This window comes from Daucus carota, chromosome 7 (assembly GCF_001625215.2).
Source record: "Daucus carota subsp. sativus chromosome 7, DH1 v3.0, whole genome shotgun sequence".
Taxonomy (NCBI): Eukaryota; Viridiplantae; Streptophyta; class Magnoliopsida; order Apiales; family Apiaceae; genus Daucus; species Daucus carota.
This window is the reverse complement of record NC_030387.2, coordinates 33415679-33443386: the sequence shown is the minus strand read 5'-3', so window position 1 is coordinate 33443386 and position 27708 is coordinate 33415679. Positions and strand designations below refer to the sequence as shown.

At 33.3% G+C, this 27708-nt stretch overlaps 5 protein-coding genes across 12 annotated transcripts; 3 read left to right on the top strand and 2 right to left on the bottom strand.

Annotated features, from left to right (window-relative positions):
* The first annotated feature begins 3574 nt into the window (after positions 1–3574).
* On the top strand, positions 3575–6962 carry LOC108194153 (uncharacterized). Of its 7 annotated transcripts, none has more exons than XR_010285392.1 (7): positions 3575–3830; positions 3992–4092; positions 4685–4787; positions 5385–5494; positions 5583–5672; positions 5853–5978; positions 6662–6962. XR_010285392.1 is itself a non-coding variant. In XM_017361061.2 (5 exons), the coding sequence occupies exons 1-4, from the start codon at positions 3827–3829 to the stop codon at positions 5963–5965; spliced, it is 321 nt and encodes a 106-aa protein (XP_017216550.1). In that variant the 5' UTR covers positions 3576–3826; the 3' UTR covers positions 5966–5978; positions 6662–6962. The 7 variants fall into 7 exon arrangements, 2 of the variants coding, with proteins under 2 accessions (XP_017216550.1, XP_017216548.1); XR_010285391.1 differs by having other exon boundaries at positions 4679–4787; XR_001801349.2 differs by lacking the exon at positions 4685–4787 and having other exon boundaries at positions 3578–3830.
* A 1746-nt stretch (positions 6963–8708) lies between these two features.
* On the top strand, positions 8709–10947 carry LOC108193844 (peptide deformylase 1A, chloroplastic). The gene is made up of 4 exons (XM_017360675.2): positions 8709–9174; positions 9674–9763; positions 9839–9906; positions 10477–10947. Exons 1-4 carry the CDS (start codon positions 8749–8751, stop codon positions 10715–10717), a joined length of 825 nt encoding a protein of 274 aa, XP_017216164.1. The 5' UTR covers positions 8709–8748; the 3' UTR covers positions 10718–10947.
* Positions 10948–11752: 805 nt separating this feature from the next.
* LOC108195407 (transport protein particle 20 kDa subunit) lies at positions 11753–14945 on the top strand. Of its 2 annotated transcripts, XM_064080914.1 has the most exons (6): positions 11753–11823; positions 12123–12211; positions 12822–12907; positions 13125–13189; positions 13683–13765; positions 14547–14945. In XM_064080914.1, exons 2-6 carry the CDS (start codon positions 12137–12139, stop codon positions 14637–14639), a joined length of 402 nt encoding a protein of 133 aa, XP_063936984.1. In that variant the 5' UTR covers positions 11753–11823; positions 12123–12136; the 3' UTR covers positions 14640–14945. The 2 variants fall into 2 exon arrangements, with proteins under 2 accessions (XP_063936984.1, XP_063936983.1); XM_064080913.1 differs by lacking the exon at positions 11753–11823 and having other exon boundaries at positions 12048–12211.
* Positions 14946–15074: 129 nt separating this feature from the next.
* LOC108195428 (uncharacterized) lies at positions 15075–18026 on the bottom strand. The gene is made up of 11 exons (XM_017362390.2): positions 17537–18026; positions 17356–17440; positions 17181–17232; positions 17028–17102; positions 16910–16960; positions 16639–16701; positions 16393–16458; positions 16277–16315; positions 16043–16165; positions 15856–15948; positions 15075–15709 (listed from the first exon to the last, which is right to left on the bottom strand). The coding sequence occupies exons 1-11, from the start codon at positions 17634–17636 to the stop codon at positions 15557–15559; spliced, it is 900 nt and encodes a 299-aa protein (XP_017217879.1). The 5' UTR covers positions 17637–18026; the 3' UTR covers positions 15075–15556.
* A 3285-nt stretch (positions 18027–21311) lies between these two features.
* LOC108194080 (uncharacterized protein At1g15400-like) lies at positions 21312–21719 on the bottom strand. Its single transcript, XM_017360982.2, has one exon. The coding sequence runs from the start codon at positions 21717–21719 to the stop codon at positions 21312–21314; it is 408 nt and encodes a 135-aa protein (XP_017216471.1).
* Between the last annotated feature and the right edge of the window lie 5989 nt (positions 21720–27708).

The following is a 27708-nucleotide window of genomic DNA, read 5'->3' as shown; positions in this document are numbered from 1 at the left end:
AAAAGGTGACTTGCTTCAACCATATTAGCTATAGCCGTTATCTTAATTCTCAAAGACAATTTGCAGATGGAGGGAGATAGAGGTGGAATGGCTTACCGATCTTTACATGTTTGACAGATAAAGTAAATAAGTGAAATAGAAATTAGAAACAAACTAAGGTGATCAGAGTGTCTGAGAAAGAAGTCAAAAACAAATAGCCGAAGTTGCAAATATTGTTGCACTATAATGGCTCTAAGTTCAAATATAGTATAATTTACAATGACCCTATTTGAAAGTTACTCCCTCTGTCCCATTTTAACTGATGTTTGACTTTTTAACGCGTATATTGAGGCGTAAAAAAATAATACCTACACTCAATAAAAAAGTTCAATTCTTATATCAAATAAAAGTTAAGATTCTAAACTTTAATTTGATATAAATTTTATAAAGAATAACTATGTTTAGATATGATTTTTTTAACGTATTAAAATACGTGTATAAAGTCAAAAGCAGTTAAAATGGGACGGAGGGAGTAGAAGTTTGAGGTAAAATTAGAGGTTTTAGGTGTTTTAGAGGTTTGACCAATAAAATAAACTAATATTAGTGTTTGGTAGTTAGCGGATTGAAATAGAGGTTTGGATCCAAAAAGCTAATTTTGGAAAAAGCTACTTTGAGGAGTTTTTTGGATTAGCAGTTTTGGTTTGTGTATAAAATGTTAATCAATCAGTTATTTATCAAACAGGACCAATATCAACCGACGGAGTTTAAAACTGTAAGTTGCAGCCACGGAGATATAGAATTTGCAACATCGGCCAATAACAAAGCACAAAAAATTTATTCATCTGGCCACTACGGTATAATTTACTCAAAAACTTATTTGTGTTCTTCTTTCTTCAGTCACTGTAAAATTTATTCATCTGGCCACTACGGTATAATTTACTCAAAAACTTATTTGTGTTCTTCTTTCTTCAGTCACTGTCTCTCTAGGTGAGCTGTCTCTGTAATTTCTGTCGTTGCCGAGGTCCATGAATTTTCTGTCACTACCGACATGGCTATTTTCTTCTCCCATTTATCTTAACAAAACGTGTACAAACACAATACATATACATATGGCACACAACTCTTCACCGTTGATTATATATGAATACACGTGATTTTATTAGCAGATGGTTCACAAAAGGTAAAAGAGTCGTATACATTTTATTGTGTTCGATTTTTAGTATCGGAAATTTAGATATTTAACTTGATCTTTAGAAAAAAAGCTAATTATAAAAAATTCTTCATACACTTTCGGTTTCAAATTATATCTCAAATTTTGAAAAGAAAAAATTATTTCAATAATTGTCTACTTTAATTTTCAAATATAATTTATTATTGTATTATCAAGATTAATTTAATAACACATATTTTTAATTTATATTTTCTAGATCCACTATCTCAAGACTCATTGATCATAGATCACTACAGTAAATATGATTATAAATAAAATTATTTTATAAATATTAGACCTTATTTATATATATATATATATATATATATATTAAGAGTTGAAGTGTAATTTTAAATATAATTTGAAAGAGGGACAGCGTGACTTTCAATACTTTTCTCCCTTCTGCCCTTTTAAATATCTCACTCATTTTAACTCAGTTTATATGATTTAAAAATCTATATTATATATTTGTTAATAAAAATTTCAAATATATAACCTATTTTAATTTGAATCAATTCTATTGTATTTTAATATATCTTATTAATGTCTGATTAGTTTTTAGGATTAATTGGATTAATCAATGCTGCGATGATTTTATCAATTAATTTCAATTTTCATTTTTCACAAAATTAGTTGAAACTTACCTATATAGAGAAAAATAACTCAAATATTCTTTAATTTTCACTTTCTTGCCTCATAAAAATTAGTTGTAATGTTAGCTTGTTTTTTGTCAAACGATCTTCTAATACGGTGGCCAGCAGTTACCAAAGGAATCACATATATTATCTCTAAAGTCGTATAATCGACATGAGTTCTGTTCGTAATTCGATTCAGCATCATATTTCTATGAATTTGATTACGTAATAAAATCTCGGCTTTCTGTATCTATTTTGTCTGCTATATTTAACTAGAATCAATAAATAATTTTTCCGTATTCACAAATTAATTCGATTGCAAATATTATCAGTACAAGGATGTAGAACCAGATCAGATTATGCGTAAAACGACTGAATCAGCCAAACCACATTAAAACAAGATTATAATAAAGATTTATTTTCTATAAATATAGCAGCACATTCTTCGACCCGTATTAAGAAAAACATATAATTAAAGAATGTACCAGGAAATAAGCAAATAAGAAAAATAAAGATCAAGTTCCTCTAGCAAGCATGTTCTCATAATTTTCAATAGACTCCAGCCTCTGTATCACCAGCTGCTTCCTGAATTTCTTAATAAACGCCTCTGCGCTTTCATTTATATCTTCCACTTTCTTTTTATCACCCGGCTTTTCTGCATTTTTCGCCGCCACCTTCTCCGTCGTTGCCACGCCTCGGGATAATCTGGTGCCAGTTGCATTGCCAGTGATCTTCTCTTCGAAGCCTTCATCTTTGAGAACATAGATACCTTCTTCTTCATCTTCTTTGATTACCTTATTGCTAATGTTAGTGTAGAAATGATGATGAGATATTGAGCTCTTCATTTTTTGAGTTGTGGTTTATTTGGAGGAAAACAATTCGATATTTATAGGGCAAAGATACGAGTATTATTAAATAGTATGAACGCATGGGGAGCTAAGCTACTTTGTAGTTTGTACTTATTCATTATGGGCATGTGATGCCGCGTTGTTTATTTGTACTTAATTGTTTATCTAATGCAAGCGTTTCTTAAGGATAGAATAGATTTATAGTCAAGTACGGGTTCCCCTGACTTGTAAAATAATGAACCTGTGGCTGCATAATTACGTTTATGTAGGGTTTGGCTCCCTGCATTATTGTTTAAAACTAGATCATTTGTTTTGGATTATCTGGAAACATGTCATCACAGGACGGAGAAAGGCTTTGTTTGTCACCCGGTTTTCAGGAGTTCTTGGAACAATTTGAAACTTTAACAAAACGGAGTACTAAAAACTGTAAAATTGATTCTCTATGTTATGTTCTGATAATACTGAAAACTAATTATTCCATATGTAGTACGCTGTTTGTAATTCAATATAAACTATCCGTTTGTCATCCCCAAAATCTTGAGTTTGATTCTCGCCTACATCGAATTTAATGTAGAACAAATACTAATGAGTATCCTTAGGCTTGCTTATTGCACTACATCATAAGTGGCCTATTGTAACAAATAATTTTGATGTTACAAGATAAAATGTTACCATAGGTGCTTTAAAATGAATTTTATCAACATATGCTTACACCGTTTTTTAGTGTAACCATAAGTAAACTTTAGTGTAATCGTAGATATAATGTGACATCTATGGTAACATTTTATTTGGTGTTACCGTTGGTTTTGAAAAAAATGTAACTAAAAAATGAATTGTTTGAGCAGCTGAAATGAAAACAAGCGCGGGAGATTGAAAATAATTAAAAACAAAAATGTTGGGGAAAAAAACACACTAAAACTAAAAACAAAACACAAGCTCTCCTCTCTCATTTCACTCAGTTCACCTTACCTCAAACCCAAACCCAGCTCCCTCACCTCACCTCTCGAACCTGCCTCAAACTCAAACTTATTCAAACTCACCTCTTTCGTTTCACTCACCTCTCTCATCTCACAACAAAATCACCCACTCGCGCACTCAAGACTCACTCGCCAATCGGATGAGCAAATTCGTGGGTTCTTCAAGAGTTTCTTCTGATGGGTATATATTTTAACTATTTCATTGGTTTTGTAGTAATTATGACTTCAAATCTTATTTTTCAGGTGATTAACAATTTTTTCTCGAAGCTTGGAATTAGGGCTTTTCACATGGGATTAATCCTTTAATTTTAGTAATATATCGCTAATTTGGGGGTTTTTCAGGTGATTTAGGGTTTCATGTTGCAACTTGGATATCAGACTTCAATCGGGTGTTGGGGGTCATCATATATAACTCTGTTCCTACTTTCAATTGGCGATTTCAGGTTTGTTTTTCTTATGTAATTTTTGTTGCTTGATTTCTCTGTGATTTCTTGCTGCAGTGATATACATTATTGTAATTAAGGCTGACCATTAATTTAATATACTGTTATGACTGCATCTGTGTATTGTCAAGTTGTGTTGAATTTCATAACTTTTAGCTGCTTTTATATTTATTCTAGTTTTGCTTTTTTGCCATTTTGGAGAGTATAAAAATTGCCTGATCCAATCTGTAATTATAGGACCTCAGTGCCTTTTGAAAAAAAATGACTTGAGTGATGTTGGAAGCTTTTTTAAGGTGATCTTGCTATTTGTGATTCGAAATTGGAGACGCCTTTAATTTACATGGTTTAATCAATTGAAGGTGTAAATTGGGTTGGTGTATATTACTTTCTGGTATTTAATACACTTTTGATTTAGTATGGGAATTGATTCAATTGAAGCATGATCTGTATGTTCTGGATAAGAAAATTAAGGTTCACAAATAGGGAAATTTTAGCCTTTAAATTTTCTTGTACTTTCTAGGCTGTCTCACTAGTTGATATTGTTTGCGGCTTTTCTACTTTGTTCATGACAATTGATTATTATTAGCAACAGGAAAATTCTGAGTTTATTTATAAGAACCAGATCAAGATGGCTACATTTGCGGATATTGGATTTGCCGCAGCTATCAATATCATCACTACATTTACTTGTTTGGGTATATAACCACAGTCCTTTTTCAATCTAGTATCACTTTGGATCTGGAATTTGAGATGCTTGGTTGATAATCTTTTCAGTGGTATGATAACAATGAATTTCTTTTTGGGCTATTCGATGATGTGGCCTAGATTATCTGTCAGCATGTCAGATAGACAGACCCTCATGCTTCACATCAGAAACATGATCCCATATATTAACATATGTATATATACCTTAATTTCTCTGTGATTTCTCTATACCATTAATATTAATGTGAAGTTTGATGTTATAATGGCCTCTAATGGAGAATGCATAACAATTTGGTAAATTTACTAGTTACAATATACAGATCTCGTTTTTGCCTGCTACTGTCAAAATCTGTGCGTTTATATGTTATTATTTTATTCCCACATATTTTTGGATTTGGAAATGTGAAGTCCACAATGCACTTTACATCAGTTGCATTGTGTGTGTGACCTTGGAGGTTATATATTTGACTACCTGCCTCAGTTTGTACAAAAAGCAGGGTGATTCTCTGCACTGGTTGTAATAGTTAAAAATTCAATATTGTTTCTCCTTGTTTTTATTGGTTTTGCTTCTGCTAATATAAATGCAGACTCGTCGTCTGAGTTCTTTATCTGATGAAGATAACAACCCATAATCTTTGCTGGCAATTAGATTGAACAAAAATGTACATGGATTATATGACATTCTTCTCAATTATAGGTATTATATGGTACTAGTACATTCATTTAAAGATCCCATGATTTGGTTCACTGTTCAGGTCATAATATTTGTTTTTTGCTATCTTCAGGTCAATTTTGACCTCTATGTGAATGGTGTAAATGTTCTGGTAGTGTATGCGCCACTGCCTTTTGAAAATGCATCTATTTCTACACCAGAGGTTGGTATAAAATTAAGTAACTAATGAGTTTAAGAGAAATGTAATCAGGGACTTGAGGTCTGTCTCATCTTTGAGAAAGTTTATATAGTTGTTATGTAATACTACCTGAATACTACTGGAAGTGGAGCTAAATGAATTTTTCCACACATTTGAATATATTCTTGTTTTGTGCTTTTTTAGCGTGGACTGCTGTGTTCAACGGAAGTTTGCTGTCTCAAGGGCCTCTAGCAGTAACAATACCAGGCACTGCAAAGTGCTGTGACCAGAAAGGACTCAGACTCATCAAACAGTGACAAAATTATCTGGGTAAGTTGCTCCCATATTTAATTATATATTGCTGTGTTAACTTATGGAATTTGTATATGAACCATTTAGCAGCAGACCACTCTGATCACAGTTTCAAAATCACTCTGATCACAGTGTTGTAATAAGTAGACCCAATATCAAGAAATCAAAAACAAAACTAACATTACTGGATGCATTAACCAGAACAAAACTGGTTTCTTGGAGCTTCATGTGAGCAATGACAAGAAAATTAAAAATGTGGCTCCAAAAGAAGCGACGAGAAGAAACTTTAAAATACTAAACCAATATTAAAATAGTGTTTATATAATTGGTATTATATAAAATAGTTTCTATATAATTGATATTGTATAAAAAATTGTTCTTAAAGATGTTTCACAGTAAGACACTTAAGCTGATCTATATTGTACTTTTTACTCAACAGAAAGATTGAAAATGTTAGCCAATTTGGGGGACATGATAGACTCTGAAAATTTTTTTGTTGTTTGATTGTATAAGAATTTTGACACTTTGTTCATAGTAATTAAAAATAAATTATGAACTCCATTTCAGTTTTGTATCAAATATATCCTTAAGGTAGGGTGCTCTAGAAGCATTTGATGCTCAACTTGAATATCTTTTTTATTTTCTTGTTATATGGTCTGTCATCTCAGCAAATTCTCATTCTTTTTAATTTAATTCTGAAGGTTTTTATGGACATGGGCCGATCAATAAGCAAAGAGGTGCAGCTTGTCTTCTGTCATACCGTGTCCAAAGGCTATTAGGGAGAATGTGCCAAGCAGATCTTGACAAAGAAGCAAGCCCGGATTTTAATTTCAAATTTTAATTGGAGTTTTATATTGTACCTAGCTAATTTCAATTTCATGCACTAGTACTCATGATCTTGATGTGGTTGATAGGCTTGGACCATTGTTTTGGTTCTTGGATTGTGTTTGTTGTTGAATGTTTGGTAAACTTTGAAATGGGAAGTGCTATTTTCAAATGTTATATTGCCTTTTTTTGCCTTCAAAATATGTTGGTAAAGAGTCCTGTAAAGTGTAGCTATTGATGTAAATGGTTTATATCTCTTTGTTGGTAAATATCTAAAAACTGTAGGTAAATATTTAAAAAATGTTGGTAAAGGTAGAAAAGGCTTACCTAGTGTCACCATAGGCCTTATGGTTACACCATAGGTGATGTAACAAATACCATAGTGCTGTTACCATAAGTCTATAGTTACAGTTCATTTAGTGTTATCAAAACAACAAAAGTGTAGGCATAGAGGTTCTATGCTTACACTTTTTCAGGTGTTACCGAAAATTGATAAAGTGTTACCTTAGACCCCTATGGTAGCACCGATTTTAGTTACGATCCTGTTTGATGAAAAAGTGTTACCATAGCCCTTTTTTTCACTTTCAGCAACACTTTCTGGCCTTTATTCACATTTTTTTGGCTGTTACAATAGGCCACATATGGTGTAGTGTTGAGCGATCAGATCTCTCGAGTTTCAACAAGCTTATTATTATATTGTATTTTAACATTAGTATTCATGTTCATACATAATAATTTTGCATTCTTAATTCTAAGCTCCAATGCAATATTAAAGGATCAATTTTATTAAAAATCTGAATTATTTTTTAGAGCAAAAATCTGGATTATTGGAAAGAGAACTTCTAGAATCATATTATATTCCAATTATATTTTATCAATAACAACGTTCACAGGCACAGCTCATACCAGGCTCACAGGCCACAGCTAACGCCCTGAACAGCTTAAGACTAGAAGAAAGATATAAACTTATGATCAATTGCCATCCTTTCAAGTTCCTGCAAACATGAATTTACAAGCGAATTTCAAATATGTACGGACCATTCTATTTAATTTCTTAATTGTATCTGTATTATACGCACATGAATAAACAGATGATTGCCCTCTGCCATCGGGGAAGATAAGTGTGGAGTTTGAGTTGATCAATGTGATTCTGCGAACCTGTAAAGAAAGTTGTAGTGTAAAGTCAGAACGTGCGGGTGAAGTTTGGTTTAATGCAAACCCATCCCCCTCACATGCACCCCCGTAACGCTAGTTTTAAGTTACAGCCCCCGGCCCCCCACACTTTACCTCAATATTCCTATCTTTATTTTTAAACTATCACAAAGTCAAACTATTATTTTTTTTCTTTCAAAAATGTCAAATAATCTATTACTACAGTGTCATTTTTGGTCTAAAGTCAATTTTGTAGGAGTAGTTTATTTTTATCGCCACGAACGAGTTCTTGTAAAATATGGAAATCGGAATTACTTAGTGGAGTTAGTGATGAAATGATTAATTGACATATTTATCAAATATATTAAAATTATACAATACTATTAATTTACTAAATTTATTATATTAATGTTAAAGACATATTATAATTAATCTGATCCATGAAATCGAACCAGTAGAGTATTTTGATTATTTGGATGATTAGTCGGTCCCGATTCCACAATTATAATTACCGGTCATATTATATATCATAAAAACATATTCTTATAATTCAGTTAATTGAGACGAAACTTTAATACTTTAAAACATATTCTTATAATTCAATTAATTTAAATTTTAATCCATTTCATTTTGGTCCATTCATAAATTTGCATCAACAATAGGTTTCACCAAGACATTGGGTTAAAGTCCAATGTCGAACAAAGCCCATAACTGAGACAATCCAGTCAAAAGCCCAATCAATATGCAGGCCTGGTTCTCAGTACCATACATTTTACACAAACTTGAGTCCAATTGAAAATCCCAAGGCGAAATGGAGTGTATCCAAAGGCTCACCCACCGTCTCTTCCCGTCAACAGTTACCGGAATATGCTTCAAGACAGTCTCTACCAGGTCACTTCGGGTCAACCCACTTGCCCATACCCGGAACCCATTACGTAACCCGCTAAAAAACCCGAGACCGGTTGCATTAATACCCGGGATAAGACGCCAAGAGAGCTACTCTTCTTCTTCTTCAGTGGCTCGGGCGGGTTGGTTTTTGGGTTTAAAAGATAAGAAGGACGATATGCCGGATATAGTTAAAGCGGGTGACCCGGTGCTTCATGAACCGGCCCGGGAAGTTTCTGTTGAAGAAATCGGGTCGGATAGGATCCAGAAGATTATTGATGATATGGTCAAAGTTATGAGGAAGGCTCCTGGGGTTGGTCTTGCTGCTCCTCAGATTGGCATTCCCTTAAAGGTTTTGTTCTTTCCCTATATTTTCGGGATGTCGATTGCGGAAATTTAAATACTTTAAGCACTGTGCTTTTGCTAAGTTTTGAAGCCTGATATGTTTTTACAATGCTATGAATTGCTGTTTATATTTGTCGGTTTACGGGTGATTGTTTTATGTGAGATTGTATGGAAGTTTTGAAATGAGAAATTCTATCAGAGAGTCGTAAATATGTCATAAAATTTATAGTATGCGAAAATGTGTGTGATTTTAATATAAAGACATGTATTGTGGTGCAAAATCAAGCTAGTTTTACTGGGCTTGAGTATGATAATCTATGTTTGGCAGTTCAATCTTTGAAATGTTGTCGGTTTAAATTGGTGGAAGGTAGCTTAGTACGCTTAAAATCAAAGGAAAAAGAGGGTGAAGTATTAGTTGGTGGTAAGGAAATTCAGTTGAGAAAGTTTGATGTGCTATATGTGATCCTAACGTTTAATGGCAGGTTGATCCTTTGTATTTCTGACAGATTGTTGTTTTGGAAGACACTAAAGAGTATATTGGTTATGCACCCAAGGAAGAGATCAAGGAACAGGATCGAAGACCTTTTGATCTTTTGGTATGCATAAGTGTCAAATTTAAATATTTGATGCAATTATGTTACATTGGGTCATATTTCCTCGTTTGAATATAGGTTATTATCAACCCAGAGCTTAGAAAGAAAAGCAACAAAAGTGCACTGTTTTTTGAAGGTTGCTTAAGGTTAGAAACAAGTGGTTTTGACAGTAAATTTTTTTGTCAATAATAAATGATCTTCACAAATATGTTGCTTGTATCTGTTCTGTTTTTGCATGTGTATTCCTTAACATAGCTAAGCTACTATTGGGATTTTGCGCTACAAAGGATGCTTTACTTTCTTTTTATAATTATTTTAATTTCCTTTTTTTCATATGTGAAGGGCGGGTATAATCTTTGTTGTTACCTGAAGCTGATAAACTCCCCATCTATTTTATCTATTTTATAGACGGGTAAGGAATATTTGTGAATGACTCTCGATTAAGGGACTAATTTTTGAACCATACAAATACTGCCTATACTTTAGTGGGTTTTTTGCTGGGTTGAAGATTCACAAGCTATATTTATTTTGTGATATCGAATGATCAGTTGATCATGTCAATTGTTGTGTGATTAGACGAAAGCTTATAGAGATGCTATAAGTGTTAGTTCTACATATATTTAAAATTTGCTTCTTAGAACACCATCAATATTGTAATGGATAATCTATTTCTTGTCTCTTATCTATGGGCAACCTCTTCCTTTCTTCCTTTGCAGTGTTGATGGATTCAGAGCTGTGGTGGAGCGACACCTAGAGATTGAAGTTACTGGTCTTGATCGAGACGGCCAGCCCATCAAGGTGGATGCATCAGGCTGGCAGGCCCGCATATTACAGCATGAATGTGATCACCTAGATGGAACTCTCTATGTTGATAAGATGGTCCCAAGAACTTTTAGGACTGTAGAGAATTTGGATTTACCCCTTGCGACTGGATGCTCCAAGCTTGGCGTTCGTTAGCACATACTAGGCATACATTTTAAATTTTTTTTATTCACAAAACCACGTCAATATACATCTATTGGAGATGCTACTCGTGGCAATTGGCAACAGGGGAAAAGATATTGCTACTGTTCAGTTGCTAAGCAAAGTGAAGATCATGATGTGAGAAAAATTGTTTACTTGTAATAGCTTTAAAAATCATGTTAAAAACGACCACTCATTTGTAAGATTATATTATATTAGACTCAGTGACTAGCTAGTGGTTAGTTTTGTCCTGGTGACATGATTGTTAGGCCCTTGCAGTCCTGCTTTTGGTGGTGAGCTTGTTTGCTACCTTCGGTTGAACTGCTCTAATTGTTTTCTTTTCTTCCTTTTATAAAATTTTAATTTAGCAAAAATTTAAAAAAAAAAATTGGCTCATGAGATTATAGGATAATTTGGTCTCCTTTTCTACCCTTCATTTGCAAATTAGATAAGGTTTTCTTCGCATTCTGTTGGCGACTGTATCGGCGATATATGCCATAAAAGGCAGCTCTGGAGCTACATAGAATATAGATAATCTTCACATGGCATTGTTTGAGCTTGTTTTATAGAATGGATGGTCAATTTAGTATATCTTGTATCCGCCTTATGTTGTATTCGCTGCCTAGGAGAGTTGTACCGGCAAAATATTGGAGGATGTTCTGCAAAGTTTAGGTTGAACAATATTTTTTTAAAGGAACAAGTAAAACCCACCCCCTGATATCAAGTCATTCCCATTTGACCACTCACATTTATCCTAATTTCCTAATTTTATTCTCGCACACCATCTAAACACCTCCTGCTATGACACAGAAACATTACAGGAAAAGAATTATATTGTGTACTAAACAGATAAAGGTTACTACAATTATCGGGAAAAAACCAGGTTTAAGTCCAATTTTTCTAAGTCATTGTCGCGCATATAATATTCTCTACGGAAAGCGTCTGTCTAATTTACATTTCGAAAATTTCAATTTATTATTGTTTATTTATTTTTGCAATTATTAGTATGAAAGATTAAAAAATGACGCAGTATTTAGCAAATCAGTTTGAATCTCGTCTCCGAGTAACCTGTACAGAATCTATAATCTCGCATTGATCTGGTAGTGCCCGATTAATTAATATTCTGATTATGAGGCAGTGTTGTAAAAAGCGGGAATCGGACTTAGTCGGTGAAGTTACGGAACAAGGATTAATCGGGGATTAATTGAATTGGTCGGGAATTAATCGGATATTTAATCAGTTCGGCGAGCTATGGAACAGGGATTAATCAATGATTAATCGTGATTAATCATTGACTTTTAGAACAGAGTTATGAGGTTAATTAAGCGAATCATATATATTAACATATAACATATCTTCATTTAATTACTGTAATTTTCTTGATTTGAGTTTTATACAGAGATTTGATCAGCAATGACAGCATGCTTTATGATTATTAGCAAGAGTGACATTCCTATCTACGAAGCTGAAGTCGGTGCTGCCCCTAAAGTATGTTTCTTTCTTATATCTTCTTCATTCATGCTGATCAATCATTTCTTGTGTATTTTTACCTTTATTCCTGGCCGAACATCATTATTAGACTCAAACAGAATTGAATTTGGAATATCTTGTTAATTGACACAAGTATTTGACAGATGTTAGGATTGAGCTGTTGAAGGTTGTAGTTTTACTTGTCGATTTTTCCGAATCCAGACAAGGCGTTCTTAAATTAACATTAGCGGTGAAGAGAGATTTGATGTTCTCTTTCTCTATGCATCTGATTTTTTAGGACCTGTGAGGGCCGTAACTAAAAGGATTGCGCCAAATCCACATTTGGTCTTTCGTCATATAAATTTGTTTATAGTTACTGTTAGAATATGATACTGGTAAGCCCTCCTCCCAACACCTCGAGGTTTTAGGAGAATTGGTCACTTAACAGTTATTATACTCATGTCCTGCTGTACATATCCATTGCCTCTATGTGAGGCTTTGTGAAATTCGCTCATCTTGTTATCTTCTATGTAGTGCTGCCTGCTGGCATCATAGTTCAGTCACATGCGCCTTATTTAATTTCTTCATTTATTATATTTTAATGTAATTACGAAATATCCTTTGCAAGAGGGAGGATGTTGCGCAACAGCACCAGTTCATCTTGCATGCAGCACTGGATATTGTCGAGGACGTCGCATGGACTACGAGTACTATGTGAGATTCTTGTCTATTACCTTTCTTTTCTTGTTTGTATCATACCGAGCCAGTTGAGATTACCAGAGCTTCATTGGTGCCCCTTGATCATATAGCTATGGTGAAGGTTTCCTTTATTTTCATCTCAATTTTTTATATCACTTCATGCAATTATATATCTGTGTTTCTGTCATTTATTGTCAAGGGCTTATCAATCTTTCCCTTCAAAAATTTCCAGGTTCTTGAAAGGAATTGACAGATTTAATGACTTGGTGGTTTCAGTATACGTGACGGCGGGGAATATCCTGCCTATTATGTCCTTAAGTGATTGATAAGCATGCAATGATCCTATATAGAGATAAGCTTTGTCTCACTTTTTCAATGACTAGCAACAATTGATTTTACAAGGATGCCTTAAATAAGAGTTGTTGATGTATAGTGCATACTAAATCTAAATAAATTAATCTTATTCAGAAAAAATAGCATCAGGTAGTCAGATTCATTTTATATGACAAAAAACAGCATTAAAGGCATTCTGATATGCTGAACATTCTTACCTTCTCTCATTCTAGCTTTCGCTGCTTGGCCGAGTTAGATAAGTTGAATGTGATATTTAAAATAAAGTTTAGTTATTGTATTTCAATCTGGTTAAACTGTCACTTCCAGCTATCGGTTTACTTTCTAAGTCTTACTATGTTCACTTGATTTTATACACTGGATCATGCCAAAACTATGTGTTTGCAATTTTGCATGCTGATTTTGACCATGTATTCCTTGACTAATTAAACCGTACATACGCGACTGATGCTGCTTCATGACCCACGGAATGATGATGGAATTAGAAGCTTTTTTCAAGAGGTTCATGAACTCTATATAAAGGTACTCGTACTCCAGTTTCTACTGTAATGCAGTACTGTACCCTATTACTGTCTACTTGTATAGGAACAAGTCTCTAATAAACAACCTGACGATGCTGTAATGAGGAGCATCCGATCAAGCAATCTGTTAATAAGTCTCTAGCAAAGAATTGTTTGAACAGAATAGCTACGTTACATATAAGGAAGCTGCTTTCTGTTTGTGATATACTGTTCATTACTATGTATTTATAAATTGACTTCTTGCCATAGCAATTTTATTGGAAATTATAGAATCAGGTGTTCTGTAGATTAAATAGAAGTAATAACAATAGGAAATATCGGATGGATTCATTAGAAGTACTCCAGGTCCAGAAAACCGATTGGCCACCATTTAAAGTATTGTTTTATTCAGTTTTAGAGGTAAACAGAGTAGCCAAAGTAGTGATATTAGCTTCTTTCCCTCTCATTTTCATTTCGGGAGTCAGTGGAAAAGATGCTGCTCTCCAAGGAATCCATTTTCAGCCTAAGTCTTGGGGAGTCGAGACACCTTATTTGTTGTAGATTATATAACAATAAGTTCTGTTCTTTTACTTCCAGTGTTCATTCCTTGATTACCTTCACCAATCACCACTATCCATTGTGTTGTATACCATATCTATTTTTGTAACTGTAATCCATCACCTAAACCTTAATTCTGAACTAATAAGAACTGTTTTAAGTTAAAAGAAGAGAAAAAAGAAAATTGTTGTAAGTTTATCTGAATTGTGCATCATGACATTTGCTGATTAACGTATTGCTTGCAGATCCTTCTCAATCCACTGTATCTACCTGGATCACGCATTACCTCCAGCCATTTCAATACAAAGGTTCGAGCTCTTGCAAGAAAATATCTCTGATCTGAGAGTGTCATCTGCCAGAGAAAGAGCTTTACCCTAAGTAGAGGCTGCGTAGTGCTTCAGTATTCTCTTCTGACATGAAATAAATATCTCCATTTCTGGCTCATTATGTGATATTGTGAAGTGTTGGCCTCTCGTATAATCTAGTTAGAATAGTTTGCTTTTTGATGCAAAATAATATTTGCTTTCGCTGAATAGTAAACAATGAAGCTGGTATTAAAAGAGCAGTATATATTGGTAGGCATGCATATTCTCCATATTGTCATGGTTAAATTTTATTGAAATAATATTTATTTTTCAGTTCAATTTTTTTTATCTAATTTTAAGTTATAAAGTATCATTATTTTTTACATGTTCAACTGCTTAGATATATATATGCTTTTCCTTATTATAATTTGAAGTATTGCAATTCATTGAATCACTGGAAAATCTTTGCACACGTACGAATGGATCAGTATTAGAAATCTACAAATATAACCGACCTCAAGATTCAAGTAAAGTTACCTAAGATCAATCGGATACGTGGTGCTCCATATGTAGGTGGTGTTTGGATCATTTTTGCCAGCTGTGTTTGGCGTAAATATGTAACTTCTCTGAGTTCAAGTAACTGGCCTCGTAGGAACGGAGAGCTTTTTTCTCTACTGGAAATTATATGTTTAGGTCCACTGAAAACTTTGTTCATCGACACTTGCACAGTGCCTATGGCATCACTTAAATTTAGCTATAATGAGTCATGTAGATTATTCGCAACTGACACAAATTCACTTTATAATTTCCTCTATGTGTAGTCATGCACTCATGCTCGTGTGCAAAGAATGTTACTAATACATCTTAGGGAATTTTCAAGTGTGCATCTGTAGTGTAACTTTATAGACATTGTGTAAGATCGGCTGGTATAGTATAAATTTACTTCGTTGTTACTCTTCCACTGAAATTAAGTAAGGAATTACGTGTCTCTGCATATCAGAGAGTGAGAACTGAAGATGATCCCCAGTTACACTTACAAATTTCACTTTTCCAGCCTCGTCCAAAGCTCTTAAACCAATCCAGTCTTCAGTATATAGCTTTGTCTGCACCCATTACATTCCCAAAGTTCACTTTTGATGGAAATTTTGTTATCTTCAAGGACCTTCCCAATTTCTGAGTTACTTTTTTCCAGGTTTTTCATGCAAGTGGTAAAAAAAATTGGGGGGGGGGGGGGCTTTTTTGCATTTACCTGTTGCACAGGCAAGATTCTGTTCCAGGATCCATCTTCATACTGACCAAACCAAGATGTTTCCCTTGGTACCAATGCGCGATCTTGTTCAAACTGACGGGGCATAATAAGAGGGAGCACAAGGGTATAAATGGTTACACTTCAATTGTTGCATAAATATTTGGACGGTGTGTGAGTTTAGACTTGCCTTGACAAGCACCACGTTCTGCAAACTAGAAAACCTTTCCTTGTAAGTTGAGTTTCGTTGACCAGCAATTTCATTGTTTAGTTTTGGCAGAAATTTACATCCAACTTTGTAACCCTCGATGTCCTGATAGAGAAATTCATGACATTTAGCTTTTGTACTTCCCCTTTTAGTTCTTGGGACTGAATGGTGTTTAAAGTTCTTTTATTTTCCGGCAAATGTAAATTTATAACTCACAGTTGGGATTCTGATATATCCAGCAGGTGCCAAACGTTCCTGCCCAGTTCTTACATATAAGCTAAAACTACTAGATGTGAAATTTACCTACACATAAAAAGAATTAATTTCGAAACCTGGACAAACTTAGTGTACACCCCTAGATTGATTAAACTGGCCTGAATGATACATGACCGGGTCACCTGCAGAAATAATCGAACTTTAAGAAAACGCTTCATATCACAAACTTCAGCGCATAATTCTGAAAATTTTGTTTTCTTTTTCAGTTTGATGATAGAAAGGGTAAAGCCCATTTAAAGTTATAATCTTCATCGAGTATTGCATACATTTTGTGCAGCAAGAAAAAAGAGTTTAGCACATACATTACAGAGTGGTGGAGAGGCTATTCCAGCATGAGGACCTGCTAATGCTATGAAGTTCTTCACCTGTTTCCACAAGGGCAAGAAAAAATTGTAAGTGCCATATATGATATGTGCAATGTTCTAAGAATTATACGACAGATTTGGATGAATTATTTATCATTCCTTTTGCTTTCACAGGCTGTTGATCTTGTAAATATGGATATATGAAAGATGATTACTGAAAGATAATGATCAATCATTAATTCTTAATCAAAAAATTGAAAGTACTTACAGGAGGCCCTCCATCACATAACTCAATGACTCCTCTTCCCACCATGTTACCCTGCGAATTTTGTACACATCTCAGTGGTTGCAGAATGGCTATTTGAGTACAAAAATTGTGTTCTGACCTGGGATTCCGCAACTAAGTTGTAACCTTGAGCGAGTTTACTCATGTTTTTCACCTTCTTACAGGCGATCTCAATCTACAAAATCTTATTTACAAAGTCAAATTCATCACCTTGCATCTGTTTCAGTCGAAAAAGATTTATGATACCACAAACCTGCTTCTCAATCGGCATGAAGAACGAATCTAGTACTCCATTTCCAATCTCGCTGCATCAGTAAAGAGAATATGTATAGAATTTTGCATCCACATATACATGATTAAAATGTTTGCATTGATAATAAGTATCTGACAATTTATTTGAATCCTTTCAGTTATACAGTGAAACATACATGCAATCTCCATGAGCACCAGATAAGCTACTTAAAGTTGCTGTCAAATTCTGGAGTCTTTTACTGTTGCATTGATCTGCAATGCCTGTAAAAAGTTCAACAAGTGCACAAATCATTAAAACCTACTAAAATGTGTTTGTTGTATGCATAATCACATTCACTAACGCGTATATTTCATTACCATGGAAGACGATGAAAGGCAGGGAAGTTGTAGGGGTTGGAGACAGAGTTGAGATGAAAGTGATTATGCAAAATCCGGTTATCAGCATATTAGTTGCCATTGATTTTTCTCAAGGAAAAGAATATTTTGCTTCTGAATCTGTACAGCTTGTAACATAAATTTATAGTATGTAAATTGTCTGTAATATCTGGAACTGTTTGGCTTTCTTGATATTCCACATAGTTTTTAGTTTGAATTAGGTATTCCACTGACCTGATAACATAGATTTAGTGACACTTCTGGTTCAGCACGCTAATGAGTTGATTGGATTTTATGTATGACATATCTACATCTTTACCACCCAAAACCCATTCACAGTGATTTCCAACCATTTGCGTGGTTTAGTTTATGGTGTAATACAGTATGTTACAATATAATATGATCCTCGTAAACCCTCCTCCTAACATCTCGAGATTTTAGGAGAATTGATCATTTAACATAATATGATAGCTCAGTCTCACAAGTTTAACACGAGGAAACAATTTTTCGGTGTATTTTTACATTTTTGGATAACGGAACCTTTGATGGTATAGTGGTTGAGCTGAACGGAAAAGGGTAATTCATATAGTGAAACAGATGCAGGTAAGTTGCTCTATCTTTTGATTTCTGCCTATATTTATCTGATAAGAAAAGCTAAATAAATTCCTTGAGATGCAGTGTAAAGTGTAAACCAACATATAACAATTAACATCCATAGTGTGTGAATAAACAACCCCTGTAAACACACTATTCTGACCTTACGTTAGTCTTACAATTCCAAAGATGCAAAAAAATGTCAGATGTGTGTGAGTTGTGTGAGTGTGTGATGGGCCATTATTGTTTAACTGCAAAATCACAGATGAGACCTAATTAAGTACTCCCTCCGTCCCTCTGGGATGTATACATTTGTATTGGGCACGGAGACTAAAAGTGTATAAAGTAAGGTAAAATAATAAGAAAGAGAAAGAAAAGTAGGTAAAGTGGTGGGACCTATTAATATATAAGTGATAGATTTGAAAAAGTAGATGAAGTTAGTGGATGTGTGGGATTTTTATATTATAAAAATTTATTATTTTAGGAAAGTTTTGAAATGTATAGAATTGAATGGGACAACCCGAAAAGGAAAATGTATAGAATTGAAAGGGACGGAGGGAGTACCAACTGACCAGCTACGTTTAGTTTTATCTTATCTTATCTGCCCTGCAGTCCTGCACATATAGGTGAGTGAATTTAAATGGGAAAAATCGATAAATACAAGAGTACGGAACAAAGTTCCGGAAAAGCATATTCAAAAATTATGAGTAACGAATACATGACATAGTGGGTGTTTGTTCTGGAGTTTTAAATTAGAATTATTTATTCGTACCGTTTGCGTAAAAAGTTAAGAAGCATTTTTTTACGCTTGTTTAGTTGTTAAAAAATAACTTTTCTCAAAGTAGAATATTTGCGCATATTTTTTCTTCAAAGCATTCTGTAAATGGATAGATTATTCATCAGCATTCAGTCCACTTTTATTCACTCTTTGAAGCTTCAATGTTAGACCATTTTCTCGAATCCGTTGCCTTACAAAATATGTACTTTTAAACAAGAGATGGCGCTGTGGAATATAAGCATCCTTTTATTCGAAATATGCATTTTAGCTCAGTTGGGGGCCTAAAGTTTTTAGCTTATTAGTTCGATTGCTATGATTATTTAAGTTAAACTTCAAGCAGAACTTGCATAACTACCTGAAATGAACATATTGGTGCAACTATTTGGCAGAAGATTGAAGATGAGCTCTGCTATGTTTTGTTTTGCAGGTTGATTGCTTCTCTCTTTTTTTTACACACTTTTGTAAATGTTTCGGTTATGTAGTAGAAATATTATTTTCAAATTTTTGTGAGTAATAAAAATTCTTATACTTACATTAGTTAAAATAACATTTAAAAGTTAATAATTCTTTTGATATATAATCACATCTAGAAGCATGCGTCAAAAAAGTCGTATGAAACAAAACAGATTAACCACTGATCCACGATTCCACCGAAAGTTCATATTCATCTATTAATTGATTAAGAGCATGTCAGTAGTGTCGCAGCAAGATTGCCTAAATATATAAATAATTCAATTTCTAAAAAATAACGTAAAAATGTGAAAAATATAAAAATGTGAGAAATAGTATGTAAAAAATGAAATATAAATATTAATCATTAAAAAAACAAATAAGAAATATGTTAACCATTACTTATTTACGAGTGATGATAAATGAACCTTAAATATTTAAGGAGATTAGGAATTTGCCGATAACTTACATATCAAATAACTAACTTTTGAAGAGCTCCATGTCCCAAAAATTTGGCACACTCATCTGTACGTCAGTGGCGGAATCAGAGGAGGCTAGGAGATACTAGAGCCCTCCTGAACTCGAAGAAATAGTATAAATATCATAGAGAGAGATTTACTTTCCACATTTTAAGTTATGGTATTTTGATTGATTTTTGGATAAATTGTTATTCTTTAATCTTTTTGTATGTGCTGTGATTTTGTATAAAGAGATTGTTAATTGGGGTTTTCGGATTTCTCAGGAATTAAAGTTTGAACTTTGAATAATTGAGTGGTATATAATTTGATAAACCGCTATTTTGGTGAACATAATGTGGACGTTTCGTTGTTTGATGAACATAATTTGATGTTAGGGTTTGTGATGGTTAAGCATCCATATGAAATATTCCTGAACACGATTCCTCTTCGACCCGAATCACCAGGGATCATGTTCGAGTTCCCTGATTTTGACGATCCACCTTTAACTTAAGCGATAAAAGAAAAGAAGATAACTTGACACTATATATTGTTAAGTGAAAAATCACTAAAAGGGATCAAGATATCGAACCGCGAACCGGATTCACCGGTCGTACCCGTTTCATAATAACTAACGTTTTATGTACACGATCCCGTACCTCGCACCCGAACGACCCCTGGTTAATACTGTTTGAGCCCTCTTAAGTTTAAGTCCCGGTTCCGCGGCTCCTGTATGTTAAGTACTCCTTGGACCTTTGGTTACTGGTTAAGGTTTTTTCCGGAGAGCCATGAGGTATCGAGTATCACGTCACATTGTTATTCTTTGCCGCCATTTCATAATGCAGCTCCGTTATGATTCACAATTCCAATCAGAGTAGATGTTCATCTATCTTTGCATATCAACAGCAGACACACCCGCTTTCTAATTTGGCTTTAGTTACTGTACAGAAATCAATGTAACCACTTTTTCAACAAATACAGTACTTTAGGCGGATTTTGATTAATTATTCCTACTAGTATTTCCTCTAAATTCCAATAATAAATGTGAATGACGATTGTGATAAATTACAGTACAATTTTAATTCCCCGTGATAAATGAATAACTATGACAATGAAGCATACTTTAATATTCCCTCCGTTTTCCTTTTGTACTTAATTTAATTACACAAAATATACTTTCGATTACAATTTTTAATTTTTTTAATAAATAAATGTCTAAATTTATATATTTATTAAAAAAATTAGAAAAAACGAAGAGAGGCATGAATAAATACATCCTCAAATTCAGATAAACTAATTCTCATCAGCAAACTATAATAATATGCACATGAAATTCAAAACTCATTCAACAACTAATAACTCAAAATTAAAATTTAAAATACTCATATCATCGTCATTATAGGGGTGACTCACAGTACATCTCAACAACTCCTCGCCGGAACATTCCACCGGCGTAACCACCAATTACATATACACAACATCACACCTTACGCTTACCAGATCTCGGCTTCCGCTGAGCACGCGCCTCCTTGCGTTTCCCAAACGCACCGCCACAAAATCCACAAGCCGAAACCTTCGGCGACGGCGGATCAATCGCCGGCGACACCTTACCCGTACGATACGCGCGTCCGCCGTTAGATCTGCTCCTCTCCATCGTACTTCCAGATCCGCCCGTCTTTATCGGCTTAATCTCATCTTTGACTTTCTCAACAGACGCAACGGCGTCGTTTTCATCTTCCTTCTTCATCGCTTCTTCATCTGCTTGGTCTTGATTAGCTTTACGCTGATCGAATCGATCAATCTCGGCTTTGAGAAGATTATCGTCCCAGATCAGACCTGACGAGCCTTGCCTTCTGAACGATACTGCAGATCTCTGTAATCCTTCCATTTGATTTGATTCAAAACGAGCTGTTGAAGAGGATGTAGATATAGATACAGATAGTTGTATGTATAATTATTAGACTAGTGGAGGCTTATTGCAGTGGAGGCAATTTAAATTTTGAGATTCATTTAATTCTGTAATGTTCGAGAGGAGGGGAGCGATATATGATGTTTGTACTTATACGGCCAGGATTAAAGAGTGCTGTCAACATAGGTTATATCGGTGGTGAGATAAAGGGCATTAGGTTATGATTGCGGGTGATTTATTTATTTTGATTTATTTTTCTTATTTATGATTAATTTTTGATTTATCTCTTGCGAGATGTCTTTTTGATTTAAAATCCGATTGATTATTATAGACTTTTTAAAATATTAGATTATTATAATAAATCAAACAATTTTATTATAATATTATTAAGTATCTTAACTTTAATCTAATTAGTCTTTTTGATTAATCTCTGATTATTTAACTAATTTATAATCAGCTCCACCGATTATCCTATTTCTGATTATAAAATCATGTATTGCATTGATAAATCTTCCCTTATAATCTTTCGCCCGTTAATCTTGAGTATTTATAATTTTTTAGATGCTCTTGCACTTAAATAAATTTTATTTTTAAGAATTTAATTATTATAAAAAATGAAGGAGTCGAATGTGTCTCTGACAATAATGTCTACCGTTGTTGACTTACGAGGTTTAGTAAGTTACTCCCTCAGTTCCAAAATAATAGTGGCTTTGACTTTGTACACGTATTTTGAGGTGCAAAAAAAACATACTTCTAAATGTTATTTTTGAAATTTTCTTTTTCTGAATAAAAATAGAGATGTTAAACTTTTATTCGGAAAAAGAAAATTTCAAAAATAATGTATAGAAGTATGTTTTTTTTACATCTCAAAATACGTGCACAAAGTCAAAGTGATTATTATTTTGGAATGGAGGGAGTATGAGACTGACAGACTTGACTTCCGGTAGCAGTTGCTGTATTAAATCTGGACTTGTTTTTACTCTGGGGCGGTGCAAACAAACCACCTACTCCCTCCATTTCAAAATAATAGTCACTTTGACTTTGTGCACGTATTTTGAGATGTAAAAAAAACATACTTCTATACATTATTTTTGAAATTTTCTTTTTCCGAATAAAAGTTTAACATCTCTATTTTTATTCAGAAAAAGAAAATTTCAAAAATAACATTTAGAAGTATGTTTTTTTTGCACCTCAAAATACGTGTACAAAGTCAAAGCGACTATTATTTTGGAATGGAGGGAGTATTTTTCAGTATCGGTTCTTCACGCTACCAATTTAGATAGCCTGCATTATTGGTATCTATCCCTTCTTTTTACAAATCTTTTTTATATACAGATTTCTCAACTTTTTCCAAATAATTTGTAATTTTGTAGATAAAGTAGTTTATTTTATGATTCTTAGTACTTGATTCATTCAACTACACACAATTCGATATAGTTTACTATATTTATTTAAAATAAATATACTAAATATATTATGCAACGAAACTTTACTTAAAATTTTCTCACACTACCATGTAAGAAAGTTATTTACTTCTCTTTATTTTATTCTTGTTAATTTAATTTTCATAAATTAAGATTTTGATCAGCACATTTTGTTTATAAAATTATATTTTATAAATGAAAATTTTAATTATAAATCAATATATAAAAAAGTGTGTTCAAAATCAGAAAATAAAGTAAACCAAAATGGCGTACCCCTCGAATGAAGAATAAGTGTCCCAGGAAGCTGGACATGTTTCATGTAATCGTGGCCACTGAGGTTAGATTAATAGAATAAAAAAAGTCGCAATATGTCAACTAATACAAAACTGGTAAAATTAATTATATACAGTTCTTCTTATAAAAAAAAGTACTAATTATTAATCATCATGGTAGAACGAAATGAGTGGACTTTGCGGTGGGTGAACAAATTATTGGAATGATAATTGCGTGACAATTCATTAACATGTGGGTTTCTCTTTTGGTGGTGCATTATTTTGACGGGGGACTGGCTCGTTGCTATGTGACAATATTACGATTACTTTCGAATTCAAGGGTTTCAACGGAATCTACTATCTAGTAACATCAATATTGATAACAAATTCGATTAAATGTCTGGAGCTTACTTTTGAACTTGTGGAGTTGATCTCGAAGTCTCACTGCCGGTTAAAAACTACTTCACCCGTCCACCCGGTTATATATATCAGAATAATCAGATGGTGGTTAAGGAAATCAAGAAAATATTTAAAAATGAATAAAATTAGGTGTTAAGTAATTGGACCAATTTATATTTAATAATAAATTTGAGATAACGAAGAAAAAAATAATGTGTATAATAGCGTTTTATATTACTATGAAATAAATAAATTCGAAGAAAGTAGTTAATGTGGTATTTATTTATATTAAAAATTATTATTTTTAAAATGTATAAAAAAAGAGAGACGTCTCAAAATCAGTGTTGTGAAAAGCGCATTAAGTGGGCGATTAAGAAACACTCCGATTAGAGCTAAATCGGATTATTAAACGTTTTGGGAGATTAAGCGGGTTTTGACCCGCTTAAGCGGGACTTTGACCGCTGAGCCGTCATTGGATCCGGAGACGAGGTAAGCGGGACGGGGAAGGGGAGAGAAGGAAAGGGTGGAGTTTGGATTCGATGAAGACGAGGAAGAAGAGAGAGATTGGGTGGAGAGACAGAAAGAGAGAGGGAGGGGAAGGGAGGAGATAGATGTGGCGATGAAGTGGAAGGATAGAGAGAAGAGATGGGGTGACGAAGGTATAGAAGCTGTTTCATCCCACCTACCGCCTCCGTTAACTCTGTGTTGTGTTAGGTGTAAGACTGCTTTAGGTGGTTCAAGACGAGCGAATATTTTGTTTTATTATTACTCAATTAATCTTTTTTTTTTTTTGCAATGTTACTTTCTTCTTATTTTAAATTTTAATAATCTTGTTTGTTAAAAAAAATTCTCACATTATTTGTCCTTTTCTGTCCAATACAATTTTTATAAATTTCAATAATAACATTTATTAATTTATACAATTTTCATGATTTAAAATGCAAATTATGTTAATTTTTAATAGAATAGACTACAATGATTACAATATATCACATTTACTATGTTTTAAAATGTGTGATTTGTGCAAAGTGGACTATTAAAATGGGAAGAAGGGAGTAGTATATCCCTGTAAATTTTATATAACATACGAATAATTTTCTTTTAATAAAAATCAAATATTATATATTTATTTATAATCCGATTAATGGTCCGCTTTAAAAACCGCTTAAGCGGCCGCTTTAACGCTTAAGCGCTAGAAGGTAATCTCACCGCCTAGGTCCGATTTGCGCTTTTCACAACAATGCTCAAAATAGACACTATATAAAAATGAATGGAGAAGAAGGAACAGCAGGTCTTATACAATTGCAGAGTTATTTTTTATAAATTATTGTTAAGTGCACCAATATATATTTTGAAACCTATGATAACTAGAATTTGGGCTCGACATGATTTCTTAAAAAGATTCCAAATTTGACCTAAGTGTTTTAGAGCCGGCTCTCAAAATGTTGATTCATAAACGAAGAGTCGAAGATCGATAATATTATGCCAGGAAGACTGATATTATTCTGACATTAAATTTTGAGGATATAGTTCTTATTGATCGTGTTTGTGGTACGGGGATGTGTAAGAATCGATAGATTATTATTTTTCTGTTTGTGAGTTGACGGAATTTGTGCGGGACTTTCCTAATATTTTGGTTGGAGTTAGATTTAAGAATGTCTATATGCGTAATGAGTATAATGAGTAGGCGAAATTTGTCTAGTATTAGCATTATGATCGTTGTGATCAGCAGAAAATGAACTCGGGGACAAGAATTTCAAGGATTGTATTTTTTTAACTATAAAACTTTTTGCTGGCTTCTGCAACGAGTATAGTTCCACAATATCAGGAAAATAGTTGGATAATTCGTCCGAAATAAGATCTGGTTCTACAAGAAAAAATGGGTTTTATGATATTTACGTGAATTTTACATTCTATTTTTAAATATTACAAACTTCGTTATCGAAACTATCAACAAGTGGTAATCAATTATAGGATATTCATGCTTTTTTTTTAGAGATTATTTCTTGAGAGGTATCATCGTGTCATGAGGTTTACAGACACAACTTCAATATTCATAATAATAGGTGTTAGTTTTCAACTTCTTGTGTATTTCCGATTGTTATATGTAACATTGACAAATTAATTAATATCATATTCATTTTAGTTGGAGTCGATTTCAACTTCTTTTGTGTTTCTGGCTTGTGATAGAATTATAAGAGTGCTAACATAATTTCATATATGAATATTAGTGACAAAATCTAAACAATCCACCTATAAATCTATAGAACGATTGATAGATTAGGACATAGGTCTAAAACTAAACTGTCATGACTTTGTTCGCGTCTAAGTGGATCTCCAACGGCGTTGGTTATAATCGTTGGCTAAATAAGACCTATATGAGCGTTGGTTATAATCGTTGGCTAAATAAGACCTATATGACGTTATGTAAAATTTAATGAACCTGTAAGACATTTTACTTCAATAGTATTGGCTATATTGGTTGGTTATAATTTAAAAATAGTATGTTATTAATATTTTAGATTGTTAAAATAGAATATATCAGTTTCAAAAACCCTAGCCTCCATTAAAGATTTTCGAGGGGGCTTCCATCGGCTTTCACCGGTGGAAAGCCCCAATTCCTTTTTTCTATTTTCCTGTTTTGCAATCGTATTTTCCATTCAATAAGTTCCCAATTTATTTGGGTTTTGTTAGTCTCTCCTTCTTGTGAGAGTTGAGTTGTTTTGTTTTGGTGTGTTTTGGTGTTCTTCATGACCGAGGTCATAGATCGGCATGATTTTTATGGGTTTGATTCAGGCTTGAAGGTTATTATGGAATCGCATTTATGGTCGATTGTTCAGAACAGTCAGGTGAAAACCAATCAGATGGAAACAATGAAACAAGTGTATATATTCATCATCTTCAAATCGCTCAGTTGCCCCTCCAAGAAGGAAGGATTCAACAGCGATATTCTTCAGCGTCTGTCCAATTTCGATTATATTTGTAGATGCCGTATGGCTTTTGATTAATGAATTGATTCCTTTTTATCAAAAAAAAAAGAAGAATATATCAGTTCAATATGGTAATAAATGATGTGTAATATTCTTACAGACCTGTAGAGGTTCGTCAAATTTAGCCATCCATAGGAAGTTGGCTAAATTTATAGACAACAGCTGACCATGGTTGAAGTTGTTTTTCGAACTGTTGGCAAAATTTTTTTATTTTAAGTATGTCAACTCACCTTTTAGCCAAAGGTTTTCGATGGTTGGAGATGCTCTAACCGGATCTTTTTAATTTTTAGAGGACAGATGTTGAAGAAAGTGTGAACAAAATTAAAATCTAGAATATAAAGAAGAAATGAAACGAATTATTTATATAAGTAGTTTTTTTTTTGAGTAATATTTATATAAGTAGTTGCTTGCAAGCTTCATTAAATCTTCCTTTAACGTTTGTTGGATGTAAAATCCGAAAAAAGTGTCAAGTTTGTTACATATAAAATCTATCAGCAAAATATATTCACATTTTAATTAAAAATGAGATTTCACAAAAATTTACCCGCCAATAAATAAAGCATGACAAAACATTAAAAGACCGTCGAGATAAACTTAAAATAATGAATCAAGATTTGAGATAGCTTAACGCAATAGATGCAAATTATAATTCTGTGTGTTCTATGATTTTATATTTCGAGTAATTTATAAGTATAAGATATATAATAATAAAAATAAATTTGATTCGATATCTATTTGAACGATGATATTAACATTAATCATATAAAGTCACAAATAAAATTAATTTTTCTACGCTTTAATCGGGCCTTCGAAATTTTATATTATTTTTACTGACTTATTACAATAACAAATATTTTTTAATTTAAAATCAAAAATGACATTA